The sequence below is a fragment of the Ictidomys tridecemlineatus genome, chromosome X, assembly GCF_052094955.1.
Source record: "Ictidomys tridecemlineatus isolate mIctTri1 chromosome X, mIctTri1.hap1, whole genome shotgun sequence".
Classification (NCBI taxonomy): Eukaryota; Metazoa; Chordata; class Mammalia; order Rodentia; family Sciuridae; genus Ictidomys; species Ictidomys tridecemlineatus.
Window position 1 is genome coordinate 78867055 of NC_135493.1, and position 12945 is coordinate 78879999.

Below are 12945 nucleotides of genomic sequence, written 5' to 3' on the forward strand. Positions count from 1 at the left end.
TAGTCTAGAGGATGAAAAGGCATCCTATTCATCTCATAATCCAAATCAGAATATCAGAAAAAGATTTTTAAGTGTTGTTTTATTTTTACTTTGTGCGGATGTGTGGAGGGGGATAATAAAGTTCACTCTATTACTTCCATGCCTATTCTATAACATTTTCTAAATAGTATGTCAAAATTCCCTGCCCTGCAAATTTCTTGAGTAGTATTACTTTAAGATACTTAAGCTGAAGTGCTCTAACAATAAAATTATAGAATGAGATCATTTGTTGGTGACTATCAAAATATTTTAGAATGCTGTTTCTTAACTATAAAATATGTAAATTGAGGGAAAAGGTTATCATTTTAAGTTATTACGACATTTTCTAAAGAGCGAATTAAACAAGCACAGTAAAAAGGGTCCGTCCAGGTTTCAACTTTTAGATACACTGCTCAAATTAGTAATTTGACTATTACTGACAACAATTAAGAAAGTGATTGCAGGTAGTTGCCAGTACTCCTTGAAATATGGATCCATTGTGATCAACAAGCAGATTTTGGCAACTTATACCATCTAGTTGTTAAATGAATTTCTGAATATCTAAAGAAGAGGGGAACATACAGGATTAAGATTTTACAGACTGTGGTATATTTAAATAATCCTTATCCTCCCAAAAATGTTATTTAAAACAATTACTTTATGTTATATACTCTCAGAGAAGCTCCAACATTTAAAAAGAGGTAAAGATTTTAAATTAATCATAAAGTAATTGAGCCCTTCCTTCATGAAGATTCTTTTCTAATTGGAATTAAAGCCCAAATTGTAAAGAACACCCACTAGCACTAGATTAAGACAGAATAGGGTTCAAATGTTAGCTTCTTCATTTCAAACTGAAAAAAGTAATTCCTTGACCTCTGAATTTATTCCTTCATCTTTAACAACAGAAACTTTACTGCATTGTTTTAAGGATTAAAGGAGGTAATTCTTTCAGAGTCTGGTATCCAAGCATACTCATGACAGTACTATAACAGTAAAAATAACCAACCAGATTTAAGCTTATAAAATAGGTTTTTTAATATGAGAACTAAGCTTAGCTTAATTAATTAGGAACATCTTATACTGACAAATCTTCCATAGTACCATTAAAAGTTTGAATTCCAAGCTCTTACATCAATAAGCACTGCCAGTGACATCCACCAAGAATGTAAAAATCCAAAGAGTCACTGCCTTTAGTATTCAGTCTCCCATGTTAGTTGTTCCTGTCCTTGGCCATAAAAAACATTACATAAAATTGTCAGACATGATTTGCAAAGCCAAGTAAATGGTAGGCTCATCAATTCTCCTTCAACCTTTCTTCTATCCATCATTCCCTTTCCTCATTTAACTTTTCACTTTATAACTCCAAATTTATCCTATTAATAAGCAAAGCGCAATATCCACCATATTCCTTCAACTTCCATAATTAAAGAAATGGATCAAAAACATAAATATAGACAGGGAACAAGGTTTACTAAACACTGCTATAAGAAATCTGACTATGGGCTGGGGGTGTGGCTCAGTGGCAGAATGCTTGCCTCATACATATGAGGTACTAGGTTCAATCCTCAGCACCACATAAAGAAATAAACAAGGATTTTTAAAAAAGAGATCTGACTATAAGAATAATTTTTAAAAATCCACTAAGAGACTGGAACATAGTTAACAATGGGGGAAAAAACTAAATTTTTGACTCTTTAAAACACCATAAAATTACCAAGTCTATTGTCAATTCTCTCATCATGCAATAATGATGCTCTCAAAATTGAGCTATAAGAGTCCAAGATTTTCATTTGGAACTTTTTCTCAATCTAATCATTGTTCTCTTTTTTTTAGATCTTTATTTTTTATTTATTTTTTATTTGTAGTTGGATACAACACCTTTATTTCACTTATTTATTTTTTGTATGTGGTGCTGAGGCTCGAACCCAGGGTCTCACATGTGCGAGGCGAATGCTCTATCGCTGAGCCACAACCCCAGCTCCTAATCATTTTTCTTTTACAATTGGAACTGTAAGAGTTGAGAGATTGGTGATAAGGTTTTTTAAAAATATGACTTCAAAAATACACCTTTATCTACCTTTAATAGTTAATTTTGGCTTTTAGCCTTGAGGAATTTAAGAATCTAAATCTAGTAACATAGGGGTAGGGAAATAGCTCAGCAATACAGCAGTTGCCTAGTATATGTGAGGCCCTGGGTTTGATCCTTAGCACCACAAAAAAATAAAAATGCAATAGGATTAAATTAGACTGTAAATGTTTTTTTTTTAAGTTTTTAGGAATATTTAATATATTTTTTATATAAAGAAAGTGCATTAACATTTACTGAATCAAAACCACATATGAAACTTTTAAAGCTACTTCTACATTAAAATATAATTTGGAAACTAAAAGACATCCCCTAGTTAAAAAAAAACACAACAGAAAGAAAAAAAATATTTGATTTTGTTCTTTTTCAAAAATAATTGAATGTCCCAAATTTTAACCTCAACAACGTTGTTATTAGCATGTACATACATTTCCAGACCACTATCGGTAAAATGCCAATCTTTGTCCTTTATATATAGCTAGCAGTAATCAAGTTCCAATTTTATAACAATGACATTTTAAGATAATTTCAATTTTAATTTCATATGAAAAATTAATACACATTACCTTTTGGCAAACTTTGCATAGTAATATCATTTTCTGAATTTTCATTAGAAACATCTTCATTCACAGTTTCATCCAAAGGTTTTTCATCATCAGATTCTACATACTTTGTTACAACTGAAGGTTTCCTATGGAACAATTAAGTCCATAGAATTAGGGAAATGTGTGACAACTGGAACAACACCCCAAGAACATAAACATCATTTTTGGATGTAGCAGTGGCTCTCAGCAGATATGTATGTATATCAAAATCACTTAGGGAAACATACATCTCTATACCTTACTTGCCACAGAAGATTATGCTTCAGTAGGCCTGAGGTAAGACCAGGGCATGTGCTTCCTGAAAAAGCTACAAAGGGGATTTTTGGCTATCTTTAAGAATCACTACTTTAGAGAATAAATTAATAACACATGCAAGCTATAGCTATGAAGAAATATTTCCAATGCTCAAAAACAACAAAAGTCCAAAAAACAGACTAAACTGCAAACTTCTAGTAACAACTATACCCTACAGTATATTGAATATAAAGTATACTTGGAAATAGTTTGTCCTTATAGTATAATTTGAGAATTTACAACAAAAAAAAATTTAGCACTTTTTGATCTCCTTATAACTTACAACTGTAAAGACCACTCTACATCCTAGATAATTTCACATAACCCTAAAAATGTGACATGTTATCTGACACATTTAACATTTAACACATTTAACTTCTCCTCTCCCCTTTTTAAGCACATAAATTATTAAAAGAAATGAACTGCATATTGCAAGGACCACTGCCACATAAGATAAATCCTTCTCTAGAAATGTCCTTAAAATTCAGTTAGAATGAATCATTGTTGAAACTAGGTGATACAAGGAAATTTATTATACCAAATTGCTCATTTTTTTATACTGCTCATTTTTAAATAGGCATGTTTTTCATAAAAGCTTCAGAACAACAGTGCTTGAGGTAAATTCAGAAAATGAATTATATTTTTAGAAACAGAAAATAAAATAGCCAAGGAAGAGAAAACTCTTCACTATCAACCAACCTCTTTGATCGTGATGATCCTGAAGGTTTGGATTTTTCTGAAGAGCTGGTTCCCTAAACATGAGAAAAAAATAGAAAGTGAAATTCTCAAAGCAACATCCATTTTGCTAAATAACAAGACTTCAATATAGTGATGTAAAGAGATACTTTAATGCCTAAAATAATTCCCTAAAAAAAGGAACTTCAAAAACTAATTCTCAGGGGCTCAGTGATAAAATACATGCTTAAGCATAAACAAAAGCCCTGGATTCAACCCCTGAAACCTCCAAATAAACTAATTCTCATTTTTACTCAGGTTTCCTTAACCAAAGATAAAATTCCTGACTTATTCTTTTTCTTTTTGGTACTGGTGAATAAATCCTGTAGCAGGCCCTCTACCACTAAGCTACATCTCCATCCTCAAATTTATGTTATTTGTTTTCTTTCTCTGATGCTACAAAATGAACCATATGCTTCACACATGCCAGACAAGTGCTATACAACTGAGTTAAATCCTCATATATGTCTTTTTTTCTTTTTTGGTGGTGCTGGGGATTGAACCCAGGGCTTGTGCATACGAGACAAGCACTCTACCAACTCAGCTATATCCTCAGCCCATATATGTTTTTTTTTAAACATCACTGTTGCATACTAGGGGATTGAATGTGATACACTGATATATGATGATCCTTGTCCTCTTCAACAGATAGAACAAAGGTACAGAGGCAATCGGATGCCAAAACAAGAAGGAAGTTTTTAGGTATAAAGTTTTAGATCTTAAATAAAACTTTGGATGTTTCATTCTTCTCTATGCTAACATATTCCATGAAGTCACTTCTATAATGTGTTGAGATACTAAATTTACCCTCTTTTGCCACTATGTGGAAAGAACATCAAAAACATAGTATTGACCTGCGTATCAGGTAAAGGAACTCAGTATTGGGTTGCTATAATAATGCTTAGGAGGTTCTGAATACCAAGTTTAAAGAAATGTAAGAAGTATGGAGCCATGCACCATCTACCAAACACCATTGCTAAAATATTCATTTTAGATGGTTTTTGTTAAATACCTATTTATTAGTAATCCTTCAGTCTTCTGACTTTAGGTAAACTGCTCAAGTGAAGCACTACAATATCAAAAACAATGAAAACCTCAAACTGGAAAACTACCAAGCTGAAGAACAAAAGCCTTATACACAGTGAGGTATTGACTATAAACAATATTATGACAAATATGACAGTTCATTACTGGTAATTAGTAAATCTTTGAAATGCTTCAAATTATTCTTACCTCTTCCTTGTTATTTTCCATCATATCAGAATTATTTGCAGAACCACTGGTTTTATCTAAAAGACAAGAAATAAAAAACATTATCTTTTTGATATATTATCAATTAGAACACTAACACCAATGACACCATGAATCCATTTTCTAGCTACAAAGTACTACAACACTGTTAATGCTCATACTAAAATACTCCAAAAAGAGTATTCTGACTAGAATCACTCTCATTTGACACATTGCTTCTTATAAAGCATGAAATTTCTAAAAAGAGTACACTGGTTTCAAAACATTTCCTGCCATAATTTTCTAAGATATTTCCCATGAAAAGAAAACCTCAGGGCTGGGGTTGTGGCTCAGTGGTAAAGTGCTTGCCTAGCATGTATAAGGCACTGGGTTCAATTATCAACACCATATATAAATAATTGAACAAAATGAAGATTCATCAACATCTAAAAAAAGAAAGAAAGAAAAACTCGGGCTGGGGTTGTAGCTGAATGGTAGAGCACTTGCCTTACATGTGTTTTTCTCTGGGTTTGATCCTCAGCACCACATAAAAATAAATAAAAATAAAGACATTGTGTCCCATCTACCACTAAAAAAAATAATAATAAAAAGAAAACCTCCACCTTATATAAAAAAATTTAAAATACTAAAATATATTTCATCTCATCATAAAAACTGGAAAAATAAGAGCAAACTAAACCTAAAGCAAAGAGAAAAAAATAATATGGAATTAAATTAATAAAACTAATGAAATACGAAATACAAAAGCAATAGAAAAGTCCATGAAACCAAAAGCTAATTCATTGAAAATATGGGAAAAAACCTTAGGCTAGACTGATCAGGTTCAAAAGAAACAAGACTTAGGGCTGGGGCTGGGGCTCAGTGGTAGAGCACATGCATGATGCACTGGGTTCAATCCTCAGCACCACATAAAAATAAACAAATAAAGTAAATGCATTCTGTCCATCTGCAACTACCAAAAAAATTTTTTAAAAAGAGAGAGACAAGACTTAAGTTACTACAATCAGAAATAAAAGGGGGACATTACTAGCAACCTCACCAAAATAAAAGAAATACTAAGAAAACTATACAAGAATAATTAAATAACTTATATGAAATGACAAACTTCTAAACCAACCACTGGTGCTGACTCAAGAAAAAAGAGACAACATAAACAGATGTAACAACTGAAGAGATTAAATTATTAATAAAAAACACCAGGAAAAAGAGCAAAGGCTCAGATGTTTTAACCACTCTATTGTACCAAATATTTAAAAGAGAATTAACAGAAGTTCTTCATGAACTCTTCCAAAAAACAGAAAACAGGGGGGTTGCCTCCCAACTCATTTTATTTTTTTTAGTTATACATGGACACAATATCTTTGCTTATTTATTTTTATGTGGTGCTCACGATCAAACCCAATGCCTCACATGTTCAAGACAAGCGCTCTGCCACTGAGCTACACCCCAACCCCTCAATTCATTTTATTAGACCAGTATTACCCTGATAACAAAACCAGAGAAAATACAAAAAGAAAAAAACTACAAACCAATACCACGCAGAAATAACACAGAAGTCCTCAACAAAATATTAGAAAACTTCAATTGACAACCCAAGCCCTGACTTAAAAAAAATCTTTACTAATCATATCTCTGATAAAGGATACTTTTCCAAACTGTACAAAGAACACTTAAAAATCAAAAATGATAAAACAACCTGATTTTAAAATGGGCAAAAAAGTATCTGGACACTTCATGAAAGAATATACACAAATGGTGAAATGATCACATGAAAACATGCTCAACAATATATGTCACTGAAGAATTACAAATTAAAAGAACAATGAGGGCTGGGAATGTGGCTAAGTGTTACAGCACTTGCCTAGCATGATTGAGACTCTAGGTTCAAACTCCAGTGTAGAATGGGGAGAACCATTCTAGCTACCTATATTTTGTCAGGTATGGTGGAGCATGCCTGTAATCCCAGGGACTCAGAAGGCTGAGGTAAGAGGATAGAAAAGTTCTGTAAGTAATTCTGAGAGACTCTGTCTAAAAAATAATAAATAAATAAATAAATAATAAGTGATAGGGGTGTAGCTCAGTGGTAAAGCACCCCTGAGCTAAATCTCCAGTACCACAAAAAAAAAAAATAAGTAAATAAAATAAGAGCAATGAAATACCTGTACACTCCTATTATAATGGTCAAAATCCAAAATACTGAGAACACCAAAGGCTGGTAAGGATGTAAAGCATCAGGAACTCTCATTTACTGCTAGTGAAAATGTAAAATGGTACAAATTCTTTGGAAGATAGCTTGGCAGTTTTTTGTTTACTTTGGTTCTGGCAATACTGGGGATTACAGACAAGTAATTTACAACAGGGTAAATTTAGCTTTTTAAAAAACTAAACACACTCTTACTATGATCTAGCTACATGTTAATTTACACAAAGGAATTAAAAACAAAAATACACAAAAATCTGCACATAGATTTATAAGCATTTTATATAAATTTTTATTATGTAAAACTCTTTATAAGAAGGTTTATTCATAATTGTCAAACTTGGAAGCAGTCAAGATGTCCTTTGGAAGGTGAATGGAAAACTAAACTGTGGCACATCCAGACATTGGAATATTTCAGAGCTAAAAAGAAATGAACTATTCAAGCCTCAAAAAGACCTAGAGTAAACCTAAAAGCATATTACTAAGTTACAGAAGCCAATCTAGAAAGGATGCATATGTATGATTATAACTATATGACATTCTGAAAAAGGCAAAGTTTGAGGCTGGCTTCAGCAACTTGCTTAGTGAGAACCTGTCTCAAGATTAATAGATAGATAGATAGATAGATAGATAGATAGATAGATAGATAGATAGATAGATAGATAGGGATGTAGTTCAGTGGAAGAATTCGTCTGGGAACAATCCTTGGTATCCAACAAAACAACCTGTTGACAGTGAGGGAAGATGTGGGAGGACAGGAACATATTGAAACTCACTGTGTTTTCACTCAAATTTGCTGTTAATCTAAAACAGCTCAAAAATAACAAAGCAGCTCCACAAAATGTCTGCTTTTTAATTAAAAAAAAAAAAGATACATTACCAAAAATCTATAAAACCCCCACAGGTAACTTCATAATTAATTGTGAAAAACTGAATGATTTCCTCTTAAGATCAAGAATAAGACAAGAAAATCTGTTCTTGCCAATTCTACTCAACTTTGTACAATAGTTTCTAGCCAGAACAAGTAGGCAAGAAAAAAATAAATAAAAGGCATCAACATTGAAATGGAAGATGTAAAACAATCCCTATGCAGATGACATTATCTTGTATGTACAGAAGACTCAAAACAATCCACTAAAAATACTATTAGAATCAATAAATAAGTTTGGAAAGGTTAAAGGATACAATATACAAAAAGCAATTGTATGTCTTCATATTTGTGATGAGTGATCTGAAAACGAAAGTAAGGAAATAACTTCACTTACAACAGAATCAAAAGAAATAAAATACTTGGAAATAAATTTAACAAAAGGAAGCAAAAACCTGCCTGGTAAAGTGGTGCATGCCTTTAATCCCAGGTAATGGGGAGGCTGAAGGAGGAGAATTCCTAAAGTCCAGGAGTTTAGAGCCAGGCTAAAGAACAAAGATCCTCCATACATCAAAAAAGTCTATAAAGCTTATTCTTTGAAAGACATAGCTGAAAGGAACTAAAGAAGATCCAAGTTAAAGGAAAAACACCTTACACTTACTATGACAGCAACACTCCTCAAACTAATCTGTAGAAAAAAAAAATGCTATCCCTGGGTTGGGGTTGTGGCTCGGTGGTAGAGCGCTTGCCCCACACATGTGAGACCCTGGGTTCGATCCTCAGCACCACATAAAAAAATAAATAAATAAAAATAAATATTTCGTATCCATCTACATCATAAATTTTTTAAAAATGCTATCCCTGCCAGAATCCAGAGAGAATTCTTTGTAAAAACTGACAGGCTTATTCTTAAAATTCATATGGTGGACAGGGGTATACTTCAGTGGTAGAATGCATGATTACCATGTGCTAGGCCTTGGGTTCAATACCTATACACACACACACACACACACACACACACACACACACACAGAGTCTTCATATAAAATTGAAAGGAACTTGAGCAAATAATCTCAAAAACTAAATAAATTTTTAAAAGGAAGACTCATACTCATTCAGATCAACGGAACAATACTGAGAGTCCAGAAATAATCTCCTATTGATACAGCCAACTGATTTTTGTAAGGGTGCCAGGATCATTCAATAGAGAAAGACCAGTTCTCAAGAAAATGTGCTAGGACAACTAGAGAGCCTCTATGAAATAATAAAGTTGACTTCCCACTTCACACCATATTTAAAACAATTAACTCAGGATATATAAAGGACATAAATATAAGAATTAAATGACGGCTGGGGTTATGGCTCAGTGGTAGAACACTTGCCTAGCATGTGTGAGGCACTGGGTTCAAACCTAAGCACCACATAAAAATAAATAAACATAATAAAGGCATTGTGTCTATGTGCAACAACAAAAATTTAAAAAAAAAAGAATTAAATGAATAAAACTCTTAGAATAGCCAGGCACAATGGTGCACACTTGTAATCACAGTGGCTGGGGAGGATGAGGCCCTAAACAACTCAGTGAGACCATGTATCTAAATAAAATATTTTTTAAAAGGCTGGGGATGTGGCTTAGTGGTTAAGCACTCCTGAGTTCAATCCCAAGTACTGAAAAAAAAGCTCTTAGAAGAAATTAGGGGGTAGGGAGTCCTTTATGACCTTGGATTTGGTAATAGATTCTTATATATGACAACAAAAGCATGAGCATCAAAATTTAAAAATAGGTAAATTTAGACTTCATCACAAGAAAAGATTAGGGGTTGGGGTTGTAGCTCAGGTGGAGCGCCTGCCTCTCACATGTAAGGCACTGGGTTCAATCCTCAGTACCACATAAAAATAAAGGTATAGGGGGCTGGGGTTGTGGCTCAGTGTTAAGAGTGCTTGCCTAGAATGTGTGAGGCACTGGGTTCTATTCTCAGCACTAAATATAAATAAATAAAGGTCCATCAACATCTAAAATATATATTTTTTAAAAAACATTTTGTACTTCAATTAAGGATAAATCATAGAATGGGGCAAAATATTTTCAAACCACATATGTAAACGAAGTATCTAAAGAAAGATGAATAAATAAAATGTGGTATACTATTAAGCTTTAAAAAGGAAATTGTGATACATACTACAATCTGGATAAACCTTCAAGATATTATGCTAAATAACAGTAGTTAGACACAAAAGGGCAAAGACTATGACTCCACTTACCTGAGGTTCCTAGCATACAATAGTCTACCCTTATCCAAAGTTTCACTTTTTGCAGTTTAAGTTAGCCATGATAACTGTGGTCCAATATTTAATAAATAAAAACTTCAAGAACTATTTATAAGTCCCCCCACTCTCATAGTACTAGGGATTAAACAAACCCAAGGACTTATACCTCCTAGGCAGATGCTCTACCATTGAGCTACATCCCTAACCCTTTTCTAAATTTATTTTGAGACAGGGTCTCCCAAGTTTCTGTAGGCTCACCTCAAACAAGGGATCCTTGTGTCTCAACCTCCCACATAGCTAGGATTACAGGGATTCATTTTCACACCTGGGCACAATTCATAAGAATTAAGTTATGTACCATTCTGAATAGTATGATTAAATCTTGAATGATCCTACTCCTTCCCACCAGAGACATGAATCATCCTTTTGTCCAATGTATTCACACTGTATACAGTTCCCATATTATTAGTCACTTAGTAGTCAACTTGGTCATAAACATTTGTGTTTAAGTTACCCTTACTTTATGTAACAATGGCCTGATGTGAGCAATTTGAACAGTCAAAAGAAAACCTACAAAGTGTTCCTATTAAATAAAAAGGTGAGTTTATCACAGATATGACTGTATAAGGGGAAAAAAGTAAATACAAGGTTCATAATATTCTAGGAATCCCTTAATATAAAATGGGATTCCTGTAGTTGAATTCATAGAGACAATATTGAATGATAATTGCCAGGGCTGAGAGAGAAGACTGGGAAGCTGTTGCTTTATGAGTACAGAGCTTTAATTGGGGATCATGAAAACATTTTAGAGATGGATAGTGGCAAGAGTTACACACTAACTGTAATTAATACTACAGAACTGTACACTTAAAGTCAGTTCAAATAATATATTCTCTGTTACTTACTTTACTACAATAAAAACATAAAATATATAAAGGCGGCTCATAAATATGTATTTATCTTTCCACTGACAAATGGAAAGATAAATGCATATTTTAAAAGTGAGCAAAGAATCTGAACAAACATGTCTCCAAAAAGTACATACAATACATACTCAAAACAATGCTCTATATCTTTAGCCATCAGGCAACTGAAAACTATAACCACAATGAGATGCTATTTGACATTCACTTGAATGGCTAGAATCAAAAAGTCAAATAATAACATTCAAAATGGGTGCAGAAAAAATCAGAATCATCATGTACTACTGGTGGGATTATAAAATAGTATAGACACTTTAGAAAACAGTTTGATGCTTCCTCAAACATTTAAAAAGTCACCATATAACCCAAACCTATATTCGAGAACATGAAAATATATGGCCACATACAAAATTTTACACAAATGTTTATGATAAGATTGTTCATAATAATCAAAAGGTGGGAATAAGCCAAATGCCCATAAATGGATCAAAGGATAAATAAATGCAGTGTGTGTGTTTGTGTGCGCACACATGTGAACACATACATATAATAGATATTTGGCCATAAAAATGGAACAAGGTACCTTCTTGGAGGGAGGGTCAAGGGATGGAACTCAGAGTTCCATGCACACTAGGCCAGTGTTCTACCAATAAGCTACATCCCACCCAAAGCAAAGTACTAATATATAATGCAACATGGAAGAACCTTGAAGATGTTTTGCTAAGTTAAAAAAAACTCAGTCACAAAAGACCAAATATTTATATTTATCATGTCATTCATATGGAAGTTTATTATAGGGAAATCTATAAAGATATGAAAGTACATTACTGATTACTTAGAGTTAAAGGGTTTAGGGATGACCTTTTGATATAAAAATGTTCTAAAATTAACCGTGGTAATTGTTTCATCTATGAATATACTATAAACCATGGAATTGTATGTTTTAAACGGGTCAGTGGTACAGTAAGTAAATTTTATCTCCTCTTAAGTTAAAAATTTATATTAAACCCCCATTAAGGAAATTGTAAATTAAAACCACAATGAGTCCAGTACGTATCTGTAATTTCATTTATTTGGGAGGCTAAGGCAGGAGCTTTGCAAGTTCAAGGCCAGCCCAGGTAACGTTGGGAGAACCTATCTCACAATAAAAAATAAAAAGGTCTGGGGATATAGCTCAGGTGTAGAGTCCCCCTAGGTTCAATTTCTCATGACCCCTCCCCCACACAAGCCACAATGAGGTATTGTTAAATATTAGAATATCTAAAATTTTAAAAATAATGTCAACATCAAATATTGGCAAAGAGGGGCTGAGGTTGTAGCTCAGTAGTGGAGTGCTTGCCTAGCATGTTTGAAGCACTGGGTTCGATCCTCAGCACCACATTAAGAAAAATAATTTTAAAAGATAGGGGCTGGGATTGTGGCTCAGTGGTACAGCACCTGCCTAACATGTGTGAGGCACTGGGTTTGATTCTCAGCACCACATATAAATAAATCCAATAAAAAAATAAAGGTTCATCGATAATTAAAGAAAACAAAGAAGTAAAATGTAAAAAAAAAAAAAAGATAAAGGTATTGTGTGCCTCTACAACTAAAAAAAAATGTTGGCAAAGATGCAGAAATTGGATCATTCATAAATTGCCATGGAAATATAAAATGGCATAGCCACTCTGGAAAACAGCTTAGGAGTTTCTTTTAAA

The 12945-nt window shown here is 33.2% G+C and overlaps 1 protein-coding gene across 9 annotated transcripts in view; it reads right to left on the minus strand.

Moving 5' to 3' along the window:
* The window catches only part of Atrx (ATRX chromatin remodeler), a 226069-nt gene that overhangs the window by 165515 nt on the left and 47609 nt on the right, over positions 1-12945 (minus strand). For all 9 annotated transcript variants that reach the window (XM_040281649.2, XM_040281657.2, XM_021734672.3 and 6 more), the window contains 3 exons: positions 4972-5027; positions 3703-3755; positions 2671-2795 (listed from right to left, as the gene is read on the minus strand). In XM_040281649.2, the coding sequence (XP_040137583.1) occupies positions 2671-2795; positions 3703-3755; positions 4972-5027 (234 nt within the window). The remainder of the gene's footprint in view (positions 1-2670; positions 2796-3702; positions 3756-4971; positions 5028-12945) is intronic.